We start from the raw sequence: 24,391 nt of genomic DNA on the forward strand, positions 1-24,391 counted from the left end.
CCTCAAGTATTTGAACTATCCACTTGCTCTAAGCTTACTGCCTCATTTAGTATTCGTAAGTTTACCTTCTTTATTTTTCTTCCTATGACCATGGTCTTCGTCTTATTTCCATTTATCTCCATCCCATATTAATTACAGCCGTCATTTCGCTGTCCAGTAAGTAGCGTATCCCTTAGTATTATATCCTCTTCTGCTAACAACGCCATATCATCAGCAAATATATGCACTTTATTCTTCTTCCTACTATCACCCCTCCCATGTTCTGAAAACAGTTCTTCACTAAATCCTCCAAGTAGATGTTGAACAGGGTAGTTGATAAAGGGCATCCTTAACGTACTCCTCTCCCTATTTCAATTCCTCCTGACATTTTTCCTCCTTTATATACTGAAAACTTTGAATTGTTGTTTCATATAAAGATTATATTATTGAACAGCCTTCTCTCTTTCCAATCCACACCAATTTTCTTCAGGATTCCCATCAGTTTATTCCAATCCACTCTACTACGTACACTTCTTTATTCTTCTCTAGGTTTCTTTCGCCGATTATTCGTAGCAGTCCAATTGCATCCCTCGTACCTTTTCCCTTCCTGAAGCCAAACTAGCCTTCTTCCAACTGTCCTTTCATCTTAGAATATAAACGTCGATTCAGTATTCGCAGGAGAATCTTCGCCGAATGTGATATCAGGCTGACAGTCCTGAACTCGTTACATTTCTTGGAATTATTTTTCTTCGGTATTGGAAGCAACACTGTCTCCGTAAAATCTTCAGGCCAGTCGCCTTGCTCATATATTTCGTTGCATAATGATAGAATTTCCTTCTTGTCTTCACCAAGCATTTCACTAATTCAATGGAATTCCATCAACTCCTGTTGCTTTCCCCTTCTTCATTTCCCTAAGCGCTAGTTCAACGTCTTCCCTTAAAATAAAGAATCCTTTTTCGTTTTGTACCAACCACACGGATTTCCTGTTCTTATTTGTCAAGTCCAAACATTTTACTTCGCGGTACATTAAATCATATCTTCCTTTTCTCTCTAGATCCTCTATTTCTTTACATTTCGCTTTCATCCATTCTTCCTTCCCCTTATCAGATTCTCTTCTTAGTTCCTTGTTTCGTTTCCTGTACTTTTTTCTACCCTTTTCCTGTGTTGATGTTTTTCCATTTTCTCCTACATTTTCCCTGTGACCCAAGTTTCTTAAAGCTCACACATTCGTAATACTATTTGTTTGTTGTTCGCAGTACAACAATAATTCTAACCTCAAATGAAAATTGAAGTAAGATGAGCACCATTCGATGGGGATCGTCTGAAAGAAGCCTTTTAAGTGAAAATGAATTTTGACAGAAACAAAAAACGACCTTGTCAACTCTGTATTTTTCAATATATACAATTTTTACCGTATTAAAAGAACTATATCAAGCCTTTAAAGGTGAATAATACAAACTTCATGTAGAAGGGCACGACAGTGACTCATATGTGAAGTAATATCCTAATTCAAAATAACTTGTGTTCCTAAATAAAATAATTACAAGGACATAAGAATTTCCCTATTCACGTTACAGGGGGAGTTCCTACTTTTCACGGACCAGGACTCTGTGGCCGTCAATAGCTACTCTTACGAGCTGCTCAGTGACTCGGCGACTCAGCAAGTGCAGCATGACTGCAGCCTGTTGTCCGACGACCGCGGCGAGCAGAGTACAGTCATCCGATGCAGTGAGTACAAGTGCATGATGTGGATTATATCAAGGCGAGCAGCGAACAGTCATCCGATGCAGTGAGTACAAGTGCATGATGTGGATTATAACAAGGCGAGCAGCGAACAGTCATCCGATGCAGTGAGTACAAGTGCATGATGTGGATTATATCAAGGCGAGCAGCGAACAGTCATCCGATGCAGTGAGTACAAGCGCATGACGTGGATTATATCAAGGCAAGGAGCGAACAGTCATCCGATGCAGTGAGTACAAGTGCATGAATATGAATCATGTAACTCGTATTTTTTAATTTTCTGAATCACTAATTTACTGGCATGCTTAAATAATTAACAATTTTTATATTTCAGTCTTTAAATCCAAAGAAATGGTTAATTAATTTGTGTACCGACTCCCCTGCATTATTATAAATTACTATAGACTAATATAGTAATTTTAGTAGTGAATATTATTCATTCTGCGCTTCATATCATTATGCGAAAATCTGTGGCCTCTGCCTATCCCTTCTCCACCGTTGAACATGACTCTATTCACACGCAAGTAAACAAACCCGTACCTATAGTCAAGGAACAGCAAACCTGTTTCATCGGACAAGTTTCGCTCCCTGATGATGATGATGATGATGATGATGATGATGATGATGATGATGATGATCACATATTTGTAAATAAATAGGCCTAATACTGTTCTAGAAGTGTCCCTAGCATAACACTACAAAAAAAAAATAACAATTTTCCAAGTCCTGCATCTTCGAAAGATTTCTTAGGAAGCTGCGAGGACCTCATTTCCACTGATAATTTCCACGGATAAAATACTCATGGATTCAAACCAGGATTCTGACCGACGACTACACAAGTTGAAGTTAAATAATGGCGCTTCGCTTGTGGTGCACAATACGGTATTCCATCTTTGCAACATCTCGTGCGAATTTTCCGCACTCCATTAACGGTTATTTTACTTATGAGCATGGGTGGGCAACTCGTGCTCTCAAAGTGTCAACACAATCTCAGTGCAGGCAGAACGGACTCTGTACTAGCTGTACTGTCTGTGTGCTGTTCTTTCAAGACACATGTTCGATCGCGTCTGCAGTAAGTGGCGGATCGTTTTAAATGAAAAACGATAGAATTCCCGATCATTTCTCTTTAGTTACGAGTAAAAAGATCTTTTTTTTTTCATTAAGAAGAGAGGTACAGCTTTTATTCCATTACACTTTCTTATGCAGGACATTTTATGTTACAAATAAACAGTGAAGGTTTTAGTAAAGAAATACTGTATGCATCTGCTTTAGAACAGCTAAAGGTAAAAATGGAATATCAACAAGATGAGACTGATATCAAATATCATTAGCACGTTGTGCGTGCGAGTTACAGAATTGCAAGACATATGATCGACTAGCTAAGAACATTTATGGATAAATTTGAAATGTATCAGTATCATGTAGAACATAGACAACTTCACTTTCTTTAACTATAAACTATCTTGAAGAGTGATAAGAAAATCTTCTTATCAAATATAAGAACCTACTTCAAGATCTACAGCAGAATTCACTGCTAAGTTTGGAGAAACAGTGACAATTAACAAGAAATCGAAATTTTTCTGAAATCTTATTGGCTTACGCCGATAGAAAATCCTGAAAATTTATAGCTTGAATTGATAAATCTACAGAACAGCACGCCACTCAGATTCCAGCGAAATCAGGAATCTAACTGTTCGTAATGTTGCCTAAGTAAGAATTTCCAAATATACTCTTTGCTTCCGTATATACTGCATGTGCTTGAGGCAGAGTTTAATACAAGAAAGGAGTGTAAAAGCTCTCAAAATAAAGAAAGAGCTCAGAAGTAAGCTTATTTCATCTGCCGTGACATGTAAAAAATACTTCCTTGAATTTGTTATTGTTTGCGAATACACACTATTACCTTTCTGAGAACAGAGGAATACTCTTTAATGTGCAAAAGACTTGTAAATTCTAGCGTTGTATGTTTCAAATAAGACCTATAATAAGAAATATTAACAAATAGTGTAATAATAAATAAGTGTTTCAGCTATATTTGTTGTATCTTGAAAAGGTTGTATTCAGTTTGTGTTTCCAGTACTAAACTAATTTACAAAGCTAGAAAATAATATAATTTTTTTATGTGTTCATGTATAGTCTGTCTAAAATTACTATAATTATTGTACCATGCGTCATTCTGAAATTCAAATCATGGAATAGATATCACGACCACCTGCATGAGCCGCCAGAGCGCACCGTGGCTTTTGCAGCGAAACTACAAACAACTTGTAACTGCAGCGGCTGGCTCCGTCTGTCTTTCTCCCTTTCAAGGTTTTTTAGCACTTTGGGAGCACGAGTTGCCCATCCATGCTTATGAGCGTAACCACTGTGGGGATAAAATCGCTGAAAAATTTTGAAGTGGAATCAACCAAGCCATTGTGTGCGAAGTACAAATTTTAATTTTGCGACATTTCTCCGCGAAAATCGCTTAACGATGTTTCAATTTCCCATGATCGAAACTGCATAACAGTGAGTGCATACGCAGCTGATAAATTAGGAATTTAATATGGATAGAGTGGCAGGCGGGAAGAACCAGATGACGAGCGTGTTGCACTACCCTGAACGGCTAATCAGTTTTCCTACGCAATTCGTGCAGTTCTCTATAAAGCCGTAAAATGACGTCTGGAAGAGTTTGTAAGCTGTGGTGTCATATTTTTAACAACAGGTTCTCTCCCCTATTGACCGCAAATTTCAGAATTTCAATATCAGAAATATTAAATAGGGTAGTAATAGCGGCTACAGATACAGGAAAATTTAAATACAACATGCTATTGCATGATTATATGTAGGCCTAGAGTAATTTGAAAACTCGCGTGACAAAGAAGGGGAATACGGAATATTAACAGCGCCAGCTAACTAGCTTTGATTACAATAATATGCATCTGTACGTACACTTATGCCATCTACTGTTACATTCAGAACATCACCGCCACTTCGTAGTAACGCCGTATTGTATTTTTTTTTTTAGTCCAGGAAAAACAGTCCTACTATTATTTTACGAAAACACTAGTATTTTTACGGGTTTTTTTTTTTTTTTTTTTTGGAAAAAGAAGAGTATTGTATTTTCGTAAAAAAGTATTTTCCCTAGACCAAAAATGCTTTATGCTGTTGCTACGAAGTGACGGTTAATTACTGAACATATACCAAGTTAACTTTTTACTTTCCGAAACATCAACCATCGTATTAACTTATCTATTTTATTTTTCTTAAAACGTACTCCTAACACCATTAGACCCTACTAAAACAACTTTATCGATCGCTTTAACTCTCCATTACACTGATTGCTCTCTGCGAATTAGATTCCAACATTAGTGCAGCTTAAAAGATTATACCGAAAGCTACCAGCCCAATGACAATAATGCATTCAGTACTGCCAACGATCTTAATGAGAAAATAACTTATTTCAATCAAATCGAATAACATTTTGTAGGATTACTATTTAAAAAATAAAGTGAGGTATCTTATTACTATGATTAGTAGTGTATTTTTTAATTGAATGTCACTTCATTTTTTAAATTATGTTTTTGAATAAGCCTACTGTGTTTGATTGCTGCGTATGCGGTATTATCATTGAATGGGAAGGGAAGGGGTAGACGACTGCCGAAGTAATCACAAATGGTTTTCAAGGTTGCAGACATGTCACACGCCTGTCCTGACTCTCTGTACACTTGGACAGGAAACAACAATGTAATAATATGATAGGGTACAGCCGTATTGTCGTTTATTTTTGCATTATATTTACTGAAATATTAAAAGGGTAGGAAATATTTTAATAACAAACATTTAACAACCGGTTCTACGAACAAGTGGTTCGGACGAATGACACCACTGTAATATTAATTAGAAACATTTAACAACCGGTTCTACGAACAAGTGGTTCGGACGAATGACACCACTGTATATTAATTAGAAACATTTAACAACCGGTTCTACGAACAAGTGGTTCGGACGAATGACACCACTGTAATATTAATTAGAAACATTTAACAACCGGTTCTACGAACAAGTGGTTCGGACGAATGACACCACTGTAATATTAATTAGAAACATTTAACAACCGGTTCTACGAACAAGTGGTTCGGACGAATGACACCACTGTAATATTAATTAGAAACATTTAACAACCGGTTCTACGAACAAGAGGTTCGGACGAATGACACCACTGTAATATTAATTAGAAACATTTAACAACCGGTTCTACGAACAAGTGGTTCGGACGAATGACACCACTGTAATATTAATTAGAAACATTTAACAACCGGTTCTACGAACAAGTGGTTCGGACGAATGACACCACTGTATATTAATTAGAAACATTTAACAACCGGTTCTACGAACAAGTGGTTCGGACGAATGACACCACTGTAATATTAATTAGAAACATTTAACAACCGGTTCTACGAACAAGTGGTTCGGACGAATGACACCACTGTAATATTAATTAGAAACATTTAACAACCGGTTCTACGAACAAGAGGTTCGGACGAATGACACCACTGTAATATTAATTAGAAACATTTAACAACCGGTTCTACGAACAAGTGGTTCGGACGAATGACACCACTGTAATATTAATTAGAAACATTTAACAACCGGTTCTACGAACAAGTGGTTCGGACGAATGACACCACTGTATATTAATTAGAAACATTTAACAACCGGTTCTACGAACAAGTGGTTCGGACGAATGACACCACTGTAATATTAATTAGAAACATTTAACAACCGGTTCTACGAACAAGTGGTTCGGACGAATGACACCACTGTAATATTAATTAGAAACATTTAACAACCGGTTCTACGAACAAGAGGTTCGGACGAATGACACCACTGTATATTAATTAGAAACATTTAACAACCGGTTCTACGAACAAGTGGTTCGGACGAATGACACCACTGTATATTAATTAGAAACATTTAACAACCGGTTCTACGAACAAGTGGTTCGGACGAATGACACCACTGTATATTAATTAGAAACATTTAACAACCGGTTCTACGAACAAGAGGTTCGGACGAATGACACCACTGTATATTAATTAGAAACATTTAACAACCGGTTCTACGAACAAGTGGTTCGGACGAATGACACCACTGTAATATTAATTAGAAACATTTAACAACCGGTTCTACGAACAAGTGGTTCGGACGAATGACACCACTGTAATATTAATTAGAAACATTTAACAACCGGTTCTACGAACAAGTGGTTCGGACGAATGACACCACTGTAATATTAATTAGAAACATTTAACAACCGGTTCTACGAACAAGAGGTTCGGACGAATGACACCACTGTATATTAATTAGAAACATTTAACAACCGGTTCTACGAACAAGTGGTTCGGACGAATGACACCACTGTATATTAATTAGAAACATTTAACAACCGGTTCTACGAACAAGTGGTTCGGACGAATGACACCACTGTATATTAATAGCAAACATTTTCACTTCTCTCCTGTTTCAGAGCTGCAGTCCAACCAGACGGCCGGGGCGCCCTTCGACTTCGTGCTGCGCGTCAACGACACGTCACTGCTGCCGGCGCGCGCACCCAGTCATGTGAGTACCAAATTCAATAAGGCTCGCAGCAATGTTTGTAAGTTACTGGTGGACGGGTTAGCTGTCGTAATCTTTCAGAATGAAGATTCAACTTCAGTTAGACTCGAACCGGCCGGTGGCTTATCAAAAGGACTCCAACTCGTATTCTTGCACATCCACAAGAAATAAAAAGATCCTGCTCTCGTGGCAGCAGAGGATTACTAATTGCTTGTCAGAAGACATCCTGTGAAAAGTTTGTTTGCACAAGGAGGCAGTCATATCTTTCAAATAAGTATATTATACTGTATGTAGGCTAGCCGTGCAGCTCTTGTGACTGATTGCGGAACATCAATGATCTAATTGTAACTGAAGTCTGGAAGCGTTATCAACACGGAGACTAGGAAGACGATTTGATTACAATAATATCCTCTATGCCACTGCAGGCGCCCACTTTTGGGCGAGACTTTTGCGACCCCTCCCCCCCCCCCAAACTACCGCACCAATAGACCTACTTAATCCCATTCGAAAAAAAAATATCAATCCTTGTACAATCGAAAATAACGATAAATTTATTCACAACCACAAAGAACGACCAAAATAGAAGTACCGGTATATGGTGCAAAAATGACATCAATGTATTAAGTAAGCATAATTTCTAGTGCTTCAAACCGACGTGGCGCTGCGGTAATAGTTCAATATAAAGAAGTGTATTCCATGAAATAAAAAGCTTTGTAATCTCGTATTTTCAGCAAAATTTGTGAAGACATGAGTTCGTTATATGAAAATTTTCTTTGTCACACGGATGTAAGATGGCTTTCGCGGAGTAACGCGTTGAAATGAGTTTACAGCTAACAGGAGAAGTTTTATTGTACCAGACGAGAAATCGCAATATGCAAACTTATTTCTCAGTTCTGTTCGGCCTCTTAGATGCCTGATATTTTCAAACACGTAAACACTTTGAATTGTATATTATTACGGTGTACCGAAGTGCATATGATATTTCCGTGCAGAAATTCTGCGTCATCATATGATGAAGGATGAGTGGAACGGAGAAAAATTCTCTCCGGCACCGGAATTTGAATAGTAATTTGTAATGCCAAGGTGTTAACATAATAAGTCAGGGCAAAAATCAACGAATTATAAAGACACTTGATTTCTGTTAATATCACTTGACAAAAATAAATTTGATTCATTCCAGTGTACTAAAGAAATTCTTGGAAAATTTAGCTACCTATGATACGACAAATATATTGAGTTTCTTTTCCGCGGACATGCAATTAAGTTTCTACAATTTTAAACAACAGCTTTCTATGTATTTTACGGAAATCACTCAAAAAAATTACGACAGTCACAGATGGATAGTGGGTGGCCGGGTAGCTCAGTTGGTAGAGCAGCTGGCTACGGGCTGGAAGGTCCGAGGTTCGATCCCAGGTGGTGACAGGATTTTTTCTCGTTGCCAAACTTTCAGAACGGCCCCGAGGTTCACTCAGCCTCCTACAAAATTGAGTGCAGGGTCTTTCCCGGGGGTAAAAGGCGGTCAGAGCGTGGTGCCGACCACACCACCTCATTCTAGTGCCGAGGTCATGGAAAGCATGGGGCTCTACCTCCATGCCCCCCAAGTGCCTTCACGGCATGTTACGGGGTTTACCTTTTTTTTTTACAGATGGATAGTGAATCCGTTTTTAGACAGTTGTGTTCAACTGGCTGAAATTTCAAAAATATTAAGAAAAACTCATTGAAATATGTAGGCCTACCTACTGATGGAATGTTTAAACTACATTTTTTTCTTTCGCAGAGCATAGTTATGTACGAAAATAAAGTAAGAATAGGTTCACTTCGATCTTGCAAAAGAAGCTTATAATTTTTTTATTGTAATTGCAAACTCATATTTATACAAAATAAGTTTCTCGTCTATGATTCTCATCAAAACAAAAGCCAGAAGTTTACTTAGACTTGAAAATGATATCATTGTGTGTTTATAGAATGAAGTGCAGATCTGAGGAGTTACTTTCTGCAAAACAGGCGGCCTCATGCTTAACATGTCGGCATCATACAATAACGTGCGGTGTTCTTTTAAAACATTATTTTGCCGACCGATTGTTGCTCTGTAGATTTCACTCTAAGCGTCACGTTGTCACGTCTACTTCCTCAGTAAGAATAAGCACTAGTTTGTTATATTGTTAAATGGCTATTATTATTATTATTATTATTATTATTATTATTATTTCATATACGAGTACGTTGACATTCTTAACTCTTAATAATAATAATTTTTAATCACACACCTTAATGTTCGTCCTCAGCACAAGACATTGCAACCTCGGTTTAAGTCCACGTGGATTAGACAAGTAGGTGTCATTTAATATTGGAAGCAGCTTATTGGTTGCAATATTGAAATTGGGGCGAGTGATTGGAGCGGCGACACAAGAAATTGAAAACAATAATGCAATTAAATTTCAAAGACCTGCCGAATGTTAACCATGAGAGCGCGGGGATAATAATATGAATAATGATCGACAATCCAAGTTTAATACAAATATAATATTGTCATGTCTTCACGATACCAACAATCAGCTTTATAATTTTAAATTAAGTCCGTTCTCATAGAAGTTGTCACGTAGCATTTTCCATTGTTTGCTTTCATATTTTCAAATCTTATTGTTAGGTACAATTTTGTGCTACAGTGTTTATTATTGTAGGAGAAAGAAATTTGAGTGAGGAACAGTCAGTTATTGCTGGGTGACAGAAGGTATAAGATCGGTTAGCTAGAATGCCTAAATTCGGTATCATTGAAAAGTAAACTTCATGCTTACGTTAATGAATTTGGGGCCCTCTGTTTTCAACCGAAGAAACAATTTTGTTATGCAAGGTTTGTGAAAAGACAGTAAGTTAATCACAGAAAAATTATTTTATAAGTCAATATGTGTCAACTACGAAGTAAAAATGTGAGTTATGTTGATATAATGTAAATTTATTGCTAAAATATGTTATGCCTTTTTAAAATTTATAATGCCTTTTTTTTAAATTTACTGTGTCTTTTTCTACGTTTTTATTGCCTTTTCTGCCTGCTTATTTCACTGTTATAAATCCTTAAACATCCGGGCTCTAATCATAAACAATAAAAAGGCTGAATGGAAACTCGGTAATTAACCTCTCTAGTTAAAGCGAACGATAAGCCTACAAACCGACGGGTCACATCATCTGCAATCAAATGATACGCCGTAGCCATCTAAAATGTGAAATCCTCTCTTGCTGATAACGGTGTCATTTCATGCAGGTGATCTGGCATTAATTCCCCCACAAATGTCCGGTGCAGATGCTCCCGCTAAACCGCTGCCCACCCCCTCGGAAAAAGCCCATTACGGCCCAAGTGGCGAGGTTTTCACCTGCGGCCAACAACAGTTGTCGATGAGGTGGGTTTTACTTCCGTGATTTACTCATTACAATATGGCAACGCAAACCAGCACGGCCAGAAACGCTCCGCTACAACTAGGTTTCCGTCCACCCTTGTTTTCACGGATTAAGACCGTTTCGATTCCATGCGTGCTGTCTGCCTCTGGACGATGTGTTTACTTTTAGTGTCGGTGTTATTGTTACTTACAGTCTTGCCGTTTTTATGGCCTCCTACGAGTCTTACAATCTAATTTCTGCAGTCCGTATTCTCATATTTTGTCTTATTCAGTGTTCAACGGTGTAAACCATAAAACAAACGAAGACCTTGCCAATATTTCTGTAGATTCACATCTTACTTCACTTTATAGCACCACAAAGAACCCAAAACTTAACTTTGTGTCTATATTTCAATTTGTTTGTACAGCATAAGGTATAAAAAGGTGAAATATTATTTTTAGGAGTAAAACAAAATTTTCTCGGTGTTGGAGACAACATTCTGTAAAACTAAAACTATAAAAATATAATTTTATGAAAAAAAAAAAAATACCTTCCTCAAACGAACGCCATAGTTTGCTAGTATTCTCATCCATCGCACTCGAGGCATTTCACGTTAAATCGAACAGGCTTGTGACTTTGATGTTTCGAAACAGTTCGGAAATGTTTGTGTTTAGGAGGTTAAAAAAGAAACTCAGTATATTTCTATTTCAGCCAATTTTTTTAAATATAAATCGAAATTGAATAAATTAAAAATGGACGGACTTTGACAGACATAATCGCTTGTAAGTTCGGTTCTGTGTGTCGCACAGAACTTATCTTTGGCTCAATTGAAAGTTTAAGAATTGTAGTTTTATTCCATATCACTAATATAGTTTTTTCGGATAATTTATTGTAAATACAATACCAATACATTTTTTAAGTTAAATTTTCAACATGTTCGCGAGAATTACAAAAATAAATAAACATTTTATTTTTCGTTCAATTTTTTCAATTTATGTGTAATTTGAAGATGGAACTGTGGAAACTGAATTGTAAAGACATATTTTAGAAAGTGCGTGAGCTGCTTGTACTCGTAGGTGGTTCTTAGCTATGTAGGTTGATTTTTATTTTTCGTAAAAATTTAAAGGCGTCCCCTAGAATTGTTACACTTATTGAGAAAATAATTCCCTGAAAAAATGGAGGAATTGGGTGATAAGAAGATGTGGCGCATTTGAACTAAAGTTTTAAACATTTCCTTAAGTTTCTATATTCAATCAGAAGTGAAATATTTATAAGTTTTTTTGTGTTATCCTTCACCATTAATGATTCTATTGTTCTTAAAAGTCTTTAAATGAAGTTTATTTCTTCACATCTGAATACCGGTCCGATATTCGAACACAGTTTGCAGAATAAAGTGTTTGTCTTCCTTTTTTTAGTAGGTTATTTTACGACGCTTCATCAGCATCTTAGGTTATTCAGCGTCTGAATGAGGTGGAGGTGATAATGCCGGTGGAATTAGTTCGGGGCCCAGCACCGAAAGTTATCCAGCATTTGGTCATATTGGGTTGAGGGAAAACTCCGGAAAAACCTCAACCAGGTAACTTGCCCCGACTGGGAATCGAACCCGGGCCACCTGATTTCGCAGCCAGACGTGTGGACTGTTTGTCTTCTTCTTTTGTTGTCATCATATTGTTGTAGTCTGTCCCCAGCTTCACTCTCCGTTCTGCTGCATCATTTAGTTCTTTAAAATAGTTTGCGGTGTGTAGTTCTTCCTGGAAAATCTCGTTACTTTCCCAATCTCATGGATGTGTTTCCAAGAAGTCAGAATTTATTGAAAACCATTAAAAAAAATCTCCTTGAATCTTGAGAAATGAAGTTTGCTCGTCTTTTCCTAAATAGTGATTTTAGAACTTTGGTTCAGCTGATAACTTTTTGATATTTACCTCTAGACTTTCTGATCATTTCATAGCATCAGTATTTTAGTTTCAACTAAAAGTATTTATTTCAGACCAACTTTCCTGGAATTTCCTTCAAAATAGTTTCAGAGATATGAAGCCTACATGGTACATAGAGAATCTCTCTCTGATTTCTGTTCAAGTACCTAACATACAACGACCTGTGTTGTATCAAAATAGAACGCTTGCACTTTTTCAGCGATTTTCCACTCTTACAGTAATTGATCAGTTTGGGGTTGTCCACTACCCGAAGCAATTACAGGATCCCTACCGTTTCATTGCATCGGAAGTAACGATCTTTGAAAGCCTATCTAGTTGGTCCTTACCGATAATAGCCGGAAGCGTTTTTCCATCCCAATGAACGGTAATCGAATCTTAAGCCGAATTCATTGGATTTTTAAGAGCTTTGTACTTATTTCATTTTCCAAAAGCTTGCGACATCGCGATATGGAACTGCGGTTTATAATAACGTCACCCAAGGCATGACTTAAGGCTTCTCTTTTGCAGACAGTATCACGACACTCGAAGTGTTTTGGCGTGATTTTAGCTCATCTAGTTCCTGGTGTCATCTGTTAGACTTATGTCGCTAGGTTGAAGACTTGGACCAGGCTCTCCAACTTGAATGAATCATTTTCTGTGAATGAAGGGATCCATTATGTTCTGTTCCCTCTATAAATAAAACCCGGTGTATGTCAGAAATATTTACTATTTATTCAGTCATTTTAAAGTTTGTGGACAAATTGGGTGTAAGTTCACGTTAATAATATCATATAAACTTAATTCTGGTAATATTCATTATATTCAACAGTAAATATAGTGTACCGTAGTATGTTAGTTGCGCCATGAACACCATTCACAACAAATAGCGTATTGTGCCTACATTGAATGAATGAATTAACAATATTTTAATTTTTTTAAAAGTTACCTTTTTTTTCGTTGTTTGTACTCTATAGCATCTATTAGATACTATATGCTAACATATGGAGTTACTTGTCAACAATGTGACGCTGAAACGTATGTTCAGGTTACTGAACAGTGACAGTCCTGATGTATTTTTATATTTGTGATGATTGGTTAATTAATATTAACCTGGCACACTCACATTCATACAAATTTCCAGACGGAATTCCTCTTCTTCAAGAAAAATTCACTGAAAGCTGAATCGAACCCGGGACCTCCTGATCTGGAAGCCAGCATGCTGACCAACAGACCACGGAGGCAGTCAAAAGTTACCTTGCACTGACCCTTTACTGAGCCACAGTGATCGCCTGGATTCTCTCTGTTGCTGACGTTTCATCTCTTTTTCCATCAATACGCGATCTGTTCCTTTCATTGGGCCTCTACGTTTCTTCCTTTGGTTTAGAACGAAATTTACGATATTTTTCAATAGAGATCATTTGAAAGGCATAGTAGCATATGTAATGTAGAAGAGATCATCTAGTTTTTTCAGAAATACCTGCTGTCATTGTTCTTGAAGTTGAGACCTGCATTTAGAACTCTTTTGTAGCACTTTCCACTCTTCGCAGTATAAACTTCATACAATGCCTCCCAGTTTTTCGACACCGTGTTGAAACTGTCTTGTAGGAATTCGTGCTTTCTCCCAAAACACTTCCACTTCTTTCATAATAAGATGTGCACTAGAACCTAAACTCTTTTTTACTTTCCGTATATTGTAGAACAACACTTTTAAAACCTGGCGATTACAAGGCAATTTTCCACCCACTATTTGTCTCTCGTCTCCTGAGACAAAGAACGAATCTGACTTTATCGTTTTCATGTTCTATTATTTTTAAATCATAAACACTAAATCGTATCAATTTCCATCACCATCCTAGCAGTACAACGCAATACCAAATACACATTTGCCACAATCGGTACTTGGCGGTAGGAGTCTCCTACCAGAAGCTACGCGACCTGTGTTCTCTGCGTCTAATCTCTCTCATCTAAATACGCTTTTTTCCTGTCGAGTAAACAAGAAATCTCTATCTAATGTATTTTTTAGAATTCAGATAATTTAATTGTCATAAATTCAACCTCTAATAAAACTCTCCATTCGGGAAAAGTGTTCCGCTGCCAATCTTCAGCACTTACCTTCGTCGGATCGACTTCAAACTTCACACGATTTTTATTTGTAGCCTACTTGTAGTAACTTTAAGAGGTGTCCCAAAAAAAATTCGAACGTTCAAAATTAAGGACCATCCTCTGCATAGCTCCGCCGAGCGATAAGGATCTGACCGGAGATATATTTTGACCGTCATAAAAGAATTCATCAAAGCTGTTGAGTAAACACTTCCTTGCGGGAAATTACACTAATCCTCATTCCGTAGCTACATAAATACTCCGCATATCAACAAACATACCGCAAAATCCTTCCGCGCCCCAACAGATAATTGGTTCTCAGTCGCGTCGGAAAATGAAGCATCCATCGACAAGTGTGGAGCAATGACAGAAGATGTGACATAACAGACAATGATTTTACACTAACAAGCTAACATAAAACATCGAATGCCTGCGGGATTTTTACTAGAATGTACTTACATTATGAAGTGTTCATGTCAAGTAACGGACTGTATGACCCTATGATGTTTTAGGTCTGAATTACTGGCCATTACCGTACATATGTCATAGATCGTTAACAACACGCAATTTAATACTGCACAGCACCGACAAAGTACACAGAACAAATAGCAAATAATAATAGAAACTGACTGACTGCTCGACCATCGTTTGCACATCTCCTTGGGTTAGTGTTTTGAGTGTGACCCAGCATTACACGACCTCCTTGTTAGGTTATTCACTATGGATCCCACCTACAAATCACATTATTTCGTAACAACCTAAAGCCTTGGTTTTTCTGAACCGAAGTGCGAGGGCCGCCACGCACAAATCCGGATTACAGGAGAGACAGTGAGTGAGTGATTTCTAGTAACTGCGAGATGCAAGTTCTGCGCTATAGAAACCCCCATTATCTCTCCTATAGTCCGACCTCGCATGCGTCGGTTCAGAAAAACCAAGGCTTCAATTAATTTTCCAGCTGCTTCAAATATCGTATTGCGGCTGCCATTAATACTTTGAAAATGTATAATAGATGTGCTTCCAGAAGGGGATCTTATTTAATAACTTGCAAGAAAAAAACATTATTGAGAAAATTACTTACAAGCAATGGGTGGCAGTTGATAGAGTAAATTTAGAAATTATAGAATCACAAGATGAGATTTTTTTAGAAAAGTTGTCCACAAAATTAGAAGCCCTTGCACCCCATGCATTTATTTGAAGTTTCAAGCTAAATTTCTCAGAGGAGGAAAACGTACAGGAAGGAGAATGCTTAGCCATATGTCATTCCAGATTCTGTGCAGGCCTCAGACCACGGTGCATCCATTTCTATCTATTTCACACAGGAATGTGAAGTGAAACAGGAATCTAGTCGTAATATCTGAGTGCCTTAAACATGAAGCCAATGCAGTTCATCTTTTTTCAACGTTATTTAATAACATGCAAATCTGGCTTTCAGGTAGTAGTTCCCTGTAAAGCAGGTTTGAATAATTTCAAGGAAAAACTATTCCGGGGCCGGGTATCGATCCCGGGCACAGTATAATGGCACTCAGCTGAGTGACTAATGGACGGGATTCCGCAGTAAAGTGCACAGTACAATGGCAGTTGACTTGAAATATAAACGTCAACGTATATGCCCAACCTGGAGTCAGGCCACAAAAGGGAAACACTGTAGGAGGAGAGTTCGATCCGGTGCTGTGGATTGGATTCGGCGTACCTCAGTGGTCAGAGCGCTTGGTACGTAGAACCAAGGACCCGGGTTCGATCCCCGGCGCCGGAGCGAATTTTTCTCCTCAAATATTAATTGTCATTATAACAGATATTATTCTGTTGGACCAACTAATGGCATCTTTAGCAAACTCAGGAAATTGTTAGAATGAGCTGTGAAAAATATTAGTGATATTTTCTTCAAATTCTTCAGCAATGTAATGTATCAAATAGTGTGTGAACTTCTGAAGAAAAAAAAACGATATGAGAAAACTGAACGACTAAGTGGAACACTAACAATATATTCTTCCATCCTCATTTCAACTAACAAACCAATAATAAAACAATATTCTGCCTAACATGAAGAGAAAACAGTGGTACTTTGAACTGATTCTGCACAGTTTATTTTTCTGTAAATAACAGAGACATGTGCTAATGTAGTGTAATCTCCTGTGACTCATGTTCGCCTATACACAGCGACTGCACAACGTCTAGTTTGGCCAGTCTATTAGTTTTATATGACCTCCTTCGAGTTCCATCCTGAAATTCTGAACACACACTGAAAATTAAATTGAGAATGCAACTATATTTTTTCATATTGTTTTGGAGTAGCGAAATTCTTTAAATTTAACATTTTGAAAATAGTTTACACACAAATTGTTACATTTTATCTATTTCAACTCCATATTGTGTCGAAAGCGTGTTTAACTAGGTTTGAAACGAGCTTCTATGACAAGTATAATATGAGATATTATAGTTAATATGAAAAAATGTGCACAAGTTACATACATGGGTCATTCAATAATTTAGTGGCAACAGTGTTTGTATGTGGCGCTATCAGCAGTCAATTATGAAAGCTGATAACTAGAGACGAGAATTTCGTGCACTATAAAATCCCAAAATATGCATGCATTCATGCATTATCGAACTATGAAATATGCACGATCAAGCGAAAAATACATTAAAATATGCACTTTCACTATTGTTCCAAATGTCTTTATTTCACTACACTTTTTCACAGTTAACGACTAAATTGGTTTCTCTGAGGTTCCTGTGCTTGCCAGGCAATATGTTTTTGTAGGCAGAGAATGACCTCTCTGCATCGCAAGAAGTTATGGGTGCAAACTTAAATGTTATTTGTGACAGTGTGAGGTCAAATTCTTCATTCAAGTTTTCACGGCAAATAACCTAATTCAATGAACAAAAGACTCCGTAGTCCGGGATCGCGTTTATGACCCTGTCCAGTTTATTTAAGAAGTTTTGTAATGTTTTAGAAAGAACAGCTGTCGTAGAAAATATTCGGAAACAGTGCTTACCTCTTTACTGCAAAAATCGCAGAATACGACATCCCCATATGATGTAATAAAATCTTTTTCTTTAATCCACTGTGCAAAGAGTACACTTTTGGAACCTTTAATTGGAGGCATATTAGAACCACATTAACACACGCGACCAGAATAAACAAGCACATTAACCACTTACGAGGTTCACACACACTGCAAAGACAGTTTAGCGAATGATTCCAATTTTAGAAGAATCTAAATTGCTACTGGTACTGGAAAAGAGAGAGAGAGAGAGAGAGAGAGAGTATTTACAACCTCCCTGAAAGAGGGTGCTTTTACCTAAATTATTTGTCGGCAGTTTCCTTGAACCTTCTATATTTCCTCTCTACTATTCTCAAAATATCCAACGCAATAAATCCATTTATGACACACAGTCCGTAGAGGGTCATCGGTAAAGTGAACTTCCGTCCAGGGAAAGGTCCTCTAACATCGTATTGTGAAAATCATAACATTTTATTTAATTTTTCTGTTATTTAATTTTTTTTTTCTTTTCCTTCGTGAATCCTGATTCCTGAAACTAAAATAAGGGACATACAAATCGAGAAACTGTGGGGTCCACTCAAAACATTAAAACATGCATTTAAACTGAATATAATGTATATTATATGCATGATTAAGCTAAAAATTGCTTAAATATGCATTATGCATGTTTTTATCCCGAAAAAGGCCAAAATATGCAAATACGCAAGGAAAAAGTACACATATTTGGAATCGCAAAGTAATGAAATGGATGAGTACTAAGTTTGAGCTATGTTCTATGTTTCTATAAAAACATGCATTTGCATAAAATTCTCGTCTCTACTGATAACAAATGAGAAAGAAGAGCATCTGATGTGTGTTATCTGTGAGTAAGACAATAATCTCATTTATAAGATATTTGTAGTGAGTTTAATTTGTAGACTTATCTGTAGTGCTCTAAAATGTTTAGCAAATGCGAACAAAGATGCTTCATTAAAATTAAGATCGCAAGAAGCACAAATGCTCCGCAATGCTATACAGCATTACTGGAAGCTTGTAGCAGAAAGACTTCACCATATCGTACCGTGGCTAGGTGGGCACATGCATTTCACAACGGGAGGGAAGATGTTCATAAAAAAAAAGTGGAGCTGACACACCGCAATCGGCAAGTGATGACGTGCATGTGAACGCTGCAAGCACTGCTGGAAGAACACCGTTGTTGGACTTGTATTGCACTAGCAAGGGAAGTTGGAATTGCTCCTGGTACGATTCTTCACATACTTAAGAAGATGTTAAAGATGAGGAAAGTCTGCGCTCGGTGGGTTCCACACAATCTTAAAGAGGAAAACATGTGGCAAAGAATGGAAACAGCGAGATCGCACTTAGAACGCTATGGACGTGAAGGCGAGCGTTTCCTTCGAGTATTATAACTTTAGATGAAACCTGGGCTCGATGTTACCAACCAGAATTGAAGATACAATTGTTCGCATTTGCTAAGAGCACTGCAGATAACAGTCCACAAATTAAACTCACTACAAATATCTTATAAATGAGATTATGTCTTCAAACTCACAGATAACACACATCAGATGCTCTTCTTTCTCATTGTTATTAGCTTGGATCATTTACCGCTGATAGCGCCACATACAAACATTGTTGCCATTAATTATTGAATGTCCCATGTATTTTGTAACTGTTAAGTTAGAGAATTTTGGGGCAAGAAAAACAACTGTGTATGTATTTTTACTCATATAATGCCTAAAAAAAGTTTCATAAAAATTGGTGACATGAAGGTCATTTTTCTTTTTAAACTGTCCGAATTTACGTGAAATGACTTTTTTCCTTAATGGGAAATTGTCATTATCTTCCTCGGAACACTTATACTGTATGCATCCTCAAATTAAAAGAACTGTACAGAAACTGACCCAAGAATCAGTTGCGGTCGCCTAACTCGCGATAATGTCGTGGTGTGGCAGTGAAAGATTTGGAAGTAGAACATTTTCCAACGGCATTCATTTGACATTACAATGAAATCTCATTGCTAAGAGAAATCAGTGCTTACATTAAAACGCCCACTAGGCCTACATAAATGTTAGCGACTGCTTCGTGTTATTGAATAACCTGTGTGCCGTAAGACAAAAGAAGGCAAATAAAAGAATTCCTCATAAAATAATGTGTATTTGAAATGGTTACTGGAAAATCCATTATCCTAGTTTTCGCCTATTGATGGGGTTTATAGAGAACACTCATAAGAGTATAAACACAAGCTTACCCTTAATGAAGGGGGAAAATGTCCGTAACAAACGATCTGACACGACTCGTGGGTCCGCTTATTACGACGCGCGCACCTAATTAGGCGAAGCTTTCCTTCACTGTCCTCGAAAGCGACTTTAATTGCGAAGGCATTAGTCAAAACGACGAACAACCTGTGCGTGAATCCATGACGGGTGGAGCCAGTGGGGAGCTGATGGAAGGAGGAGAGAAGAACAAAGACAGAGAGAAGACGTGGAGATACAAAAAAGGAAACGAAGGAATGAAGGAAAGGAAAAAGTGAAAAGTAGGGTTATAAAGACAGAGGGAAGAAAAACAAAAATAAAGAAGATTGTGAAAAAGAAAAGTGGTGATAAAAATGAAGAATGGAAAAGGACAGAAATCAAAGGAAATTAGAGAAAAAAGAAAGAAAAAGAAAGTAAATACAGATATAAAAACAAAGGAAAGGAAATATGATAGAAGGAACTAAAGAGAACGAATTAATGGCAAACGATAAGAAAAGAAGGTAAGAGAGAAAAAAGGTAAAGAATTGCTTATGAATGAATGAACAAAAAGAAAGGCAACGAATGAAGAGTATTAGAAAAATGAACTACACTGCCAGAACCTTCTTCAGTTACAAGCCGGAGCATGAGTAGGTTTGGCAACGCTGAGTGGAGGCGGGAGATTCTAAAGTGATAGTGAAGTAATTGTGCCTGTTCATTGCTTTCGTTGTACCTAACGTGTGTTTTCGATATTACTTAATGCACAAAGGTAAGATCAAGATTCAGAGTAGTGATGTAAATTATTACGGATTCGAAAATAGTGTTTTATTGCAATCAATTAGCTATACGGCGTAACTAGGCTACTTACATACAAAGACTGCCACTTAAATTAAATATAAAAACATGTTTTTCATTGATAGTACAAAGGCAAATAAATAAATAAAACAATATTCCTTGCACTGAAAATAATAAAATCAATAATGCAATAAAGACGTAAGTTCCTACGCAGTATTCTTAAGTTCCATTCAATTAACAAATTTGTGGCTAGCAAATTGACAGTGTTTTGCGACTTTATGGTGTTTCACCACTGATGTGAAAGGTCTAGGATATCATATACATTTTAATTTCATGTGATTATTTGTCGTGCTTTTCTGTAAATATTTCAGATGCCCAGGAAGCCAGTTTTAGTTTGAACCTGGCCAGTCACCATAACAATACTGTTATCCTGAATTATTTGTTATAAACACTTTAAAATATAATTTTAAATAAATATAACTACAGAAAACAAGCTAAGAATGTAAATTATGCAAATAAAATAAAAATGTAAACAGAGGAAACTATTGACATGTTGTAATAAGGTATAAAGATTTAGGACCGTATTCATAGACATTCTTAGCGCGGGCTTTCGGTGGATGATCAGCGAACTAACGTTTTTCGTATTCATAAACCAGTGTTAGCGATATGATATGATATGAATCCTGTTTAGCACGCTAGTAGCGCGGGCTAGCGAAATGTCTAGGAATAGCACCCAATAATACAGTTAGACCAAGTATAAAGATCTATGAAAAAATAAAGAAACATACCTTCAATATAATACGTAACAAACACATCATTATGTATTAAGTATGTGCCAATTAGCGTAAACTCAGTGAACTTCAAATCCTGTAAATATGAAGTGAAAAGGAACATGTTTAGGCCTATAACTAACTTATTACAAGAGAAATAACAGAAGAAAGATGAAGATTAAGTAAAGGGAAGAGGAATACTAACAAAACGATAGAGGAATGGCAATGGCTAAAATCGCTTTTATTCGTGAAATGCCGCCAGTACGTTTCTCAGTCATTGCATTCGCGACATCTGTGTAGCTGCCCACGATAAGCCATCTGCTTGGAAAAGATTATCCAAGAGATTCAAGATTTCAGTCTCGTGGCTTTGGACGGAACGATTCACACACAATAGCGAATGTTAATGTTGATATCGCGTAAAAACGAGAAGTAGCTACCGCTATTCGGAACAAAATAACCTCTTGAGACGACAAACTAGCTATAGCACACATACAGTGCCATGTGAGAGAGGACGACAGTCGAGTCCAGCATGCAGCATAGGGCTTAACTAGTCTTTAGGTTTTGCTTGCCTGCGCTATTCGGTAACTAAGTTATTGCATTAAAACGCTCCGATTGTCTTTTCATTCTTGTAGCGCGAAATGCTAAACCGTACTACTTTCATCTTCAGTAATTCGGGCGTAAAAAAACTGATATCTTTACTGCTCACTATAACACTTAGGTATATAAAACTTTCTTAAAGTAAAACGTTAAAAAGTTTATAAAAAAAGGTAAAATACCTTAATGACGGACACAGTGTGGTGTCATCACCAATGTCTTACGAACTACTGCAGCTCCAGCTCGTCTTGATTGCTGTTGTCAGTGGCGGGCTGTGCTGCTCTTAAGGTATTGTACTCTATTTACATATTTACATTCCATGGTATTCGTACATCGGGCTTATGTGAGAGCGGCAATGAACCTTCGTGTTCTCTAAAAGCCATTTGTAAGTAAGATATTCGTACATCACTTCACAGCTAGAATTTGGAACATGCCAAAAAAATTGTAATAGTACTACAAAGTCTTATTATAGTCACAGTCTAGTCGAAATATATACAGAAGAGTTTTACAATATAGTCTACTAGTACAACACAAAGGGTTAGTATCGATACTTAATACAACACAGAAATATTCATGTAGTGTTATTGAATGTCATAAATTCACCTACAGAATAGAAGCCGTGAGAAATTAGGTACTTCTTTAATTTGGCCCTAAATAATCTTTTGTTTCGAGTTTACTTTTTTATATCGATAGGGAGGCTGTTAAAAATGTTTAGTGTCATATAAGGCACTCCTTTTTGATAGCACGATAGACTTGCCGATGGAATATGAAAGTCATTTTTGACGAGTATTTATCCTATGAATTGTTGAATTAGTTATAAAGTTTTCACGATTACATACGAGGAAGTTTATTAATAAAAAATGCTGACAGGTCCTGATATTATTTGTAGTTTTTTGAAAATGGTTCTACATGATTCCCTAAATTTGACACCCACTATTATTCTCATTACTCTTTTTTGTAGTAGGAATTTACTGTTACTATCTGTGGAATTTCCTCAGAATATTATTCTAAAACTCATTACCGAGTGGAAGTATGCAAAGTATATTGTTTTTAAGGTATTGATATTTGCTAGGCTATATCTCTTGTATAGATCTAATAGCAAAACACGCTGAATTTAGTTTGGGGGAAATTTCTTTAATATGTAATGGTGGTTGGGGTTGTTTGTATGTCATGTATTATGATATCAAATAATGTATGTGTATTCAATTGTAATTGTGTATTAAGTACGTATATGTTGTGGGTATGTGTGCTTGTAGGCTATATTTCGTATTGTTTAATATATTTAATTGTGGAACTTTTGGTGTGATGTGCAGTACAGGGACATCATTTTATTTTTACTTCAATTTGTATTGTACCTGAGTTTTTGAATGTACTTCACTCCCACCCTTCCTATTAATGAAGTTTCAACTGTGCTCCAGACAGAATCAAGGACGCATATAGTAAACAGCACTGAGTTATTGAGTATAGTACGTTCCAGAAATATGTTCGCGTTTTCCAGTGACGAAAGAACTTTCAATATTGAATCATATTTTCGCACAGGTACAGTCCGTTTGCCCACGCCGCATCCCGATTTCCCCCACCTGCTTCTGCTCACCCCTCTGTAAAGCAGGGCTGTCTTAGCTCTTTTCTGAAAACATTAATTTCTGTTAGGAATTGGACGTTTACGTAATATTATACAACTGTTTAAAATAACTTAAATAAAAGGGCCTCGTTAAGTAATTAACTGTCACGTGAGTTCCCTCTTTCTACGATCCTGCGGCATAACCACTTGGACGGACAGTAGATAGCATGTCTGAGTAATTTTATCTGTGCGGGTCGGGCAGAAGTGAAGATTGAATTTACAGTACGTAAGGTACTCTTTTATAGAGTAGGTACAGGATTATTTCAACATGAGTTACTAGTACGAAGGACGAAACTGGCAATTGGAATTAGATGCAATAGTCTATAGTGCGATATTATGCACAAAAGAACTGAAGCCTGTATCGAAATGAACTGCCACTATTTTCAAAAATGTGTTTAAATATCCATATTATGATTATTTTTCAATTGAACTTCATTCTCTATATTGTACGCTAATGTGCTGTAGACAGTATAATATACACTGCATAATGAATACGTTCGCATGAATAGCTCAGTTCGTGAGTAAAAACACTTATTCTTAATACAGTACTGCATTTAGATTAAACAAAAACCTAATGAAAATTATCGAACTCAAAATCGCGATATTTCCTAGTTTACGTAAATGGATGAACCACTTTTCTTCCCTCCTATACCTAGTAAAGTGATTTGTTTGTGTT

At 36.9% G+C, this 24,391-nt stretch overlaps 1 protein-coding gene across 2 annotated transcripts in view; it reads left to right on the top strand.

The window, feature by feature from the left end:
• Positions 1-24,391, top strand: part of Ret (Ret oncogene) — a 291,614-nt gene that overhangs the window by 191,595 nt on the left and 75,628 nt on the right. For both annotated transcript variants that reach the window (XM_069844593.1, XM_069844594.1), the window contains exons 6-7: positions 1,557-1,707; positions 7,229-7,320. In XM_069844593.1, coding sequence (XP_069700694.1) covers positions 1,557-1,707; positions 7,229-7,320 — 243 coding nt within the window. The remainder of the gene's footprint in view (positions 1-1,556; positions 1,708-7,228; positions 7,321-24,391) is intronic.

Source organism: Periplaneta americana, chromosome 13 (genome assembly GCF_040183065.1).
Source record: "Periplaneta americana isolate PAMFEO1 chromosome 13, P.americana_PAMFEO1_priV1, whole genome shotgun sequence".
Classification (NCBI taxonomy): Eukaryota; Metazoa; Arthropoda; class Insecta; order Blattodea; family Blattidae; genus Periplaneta; species Periplaneta americana.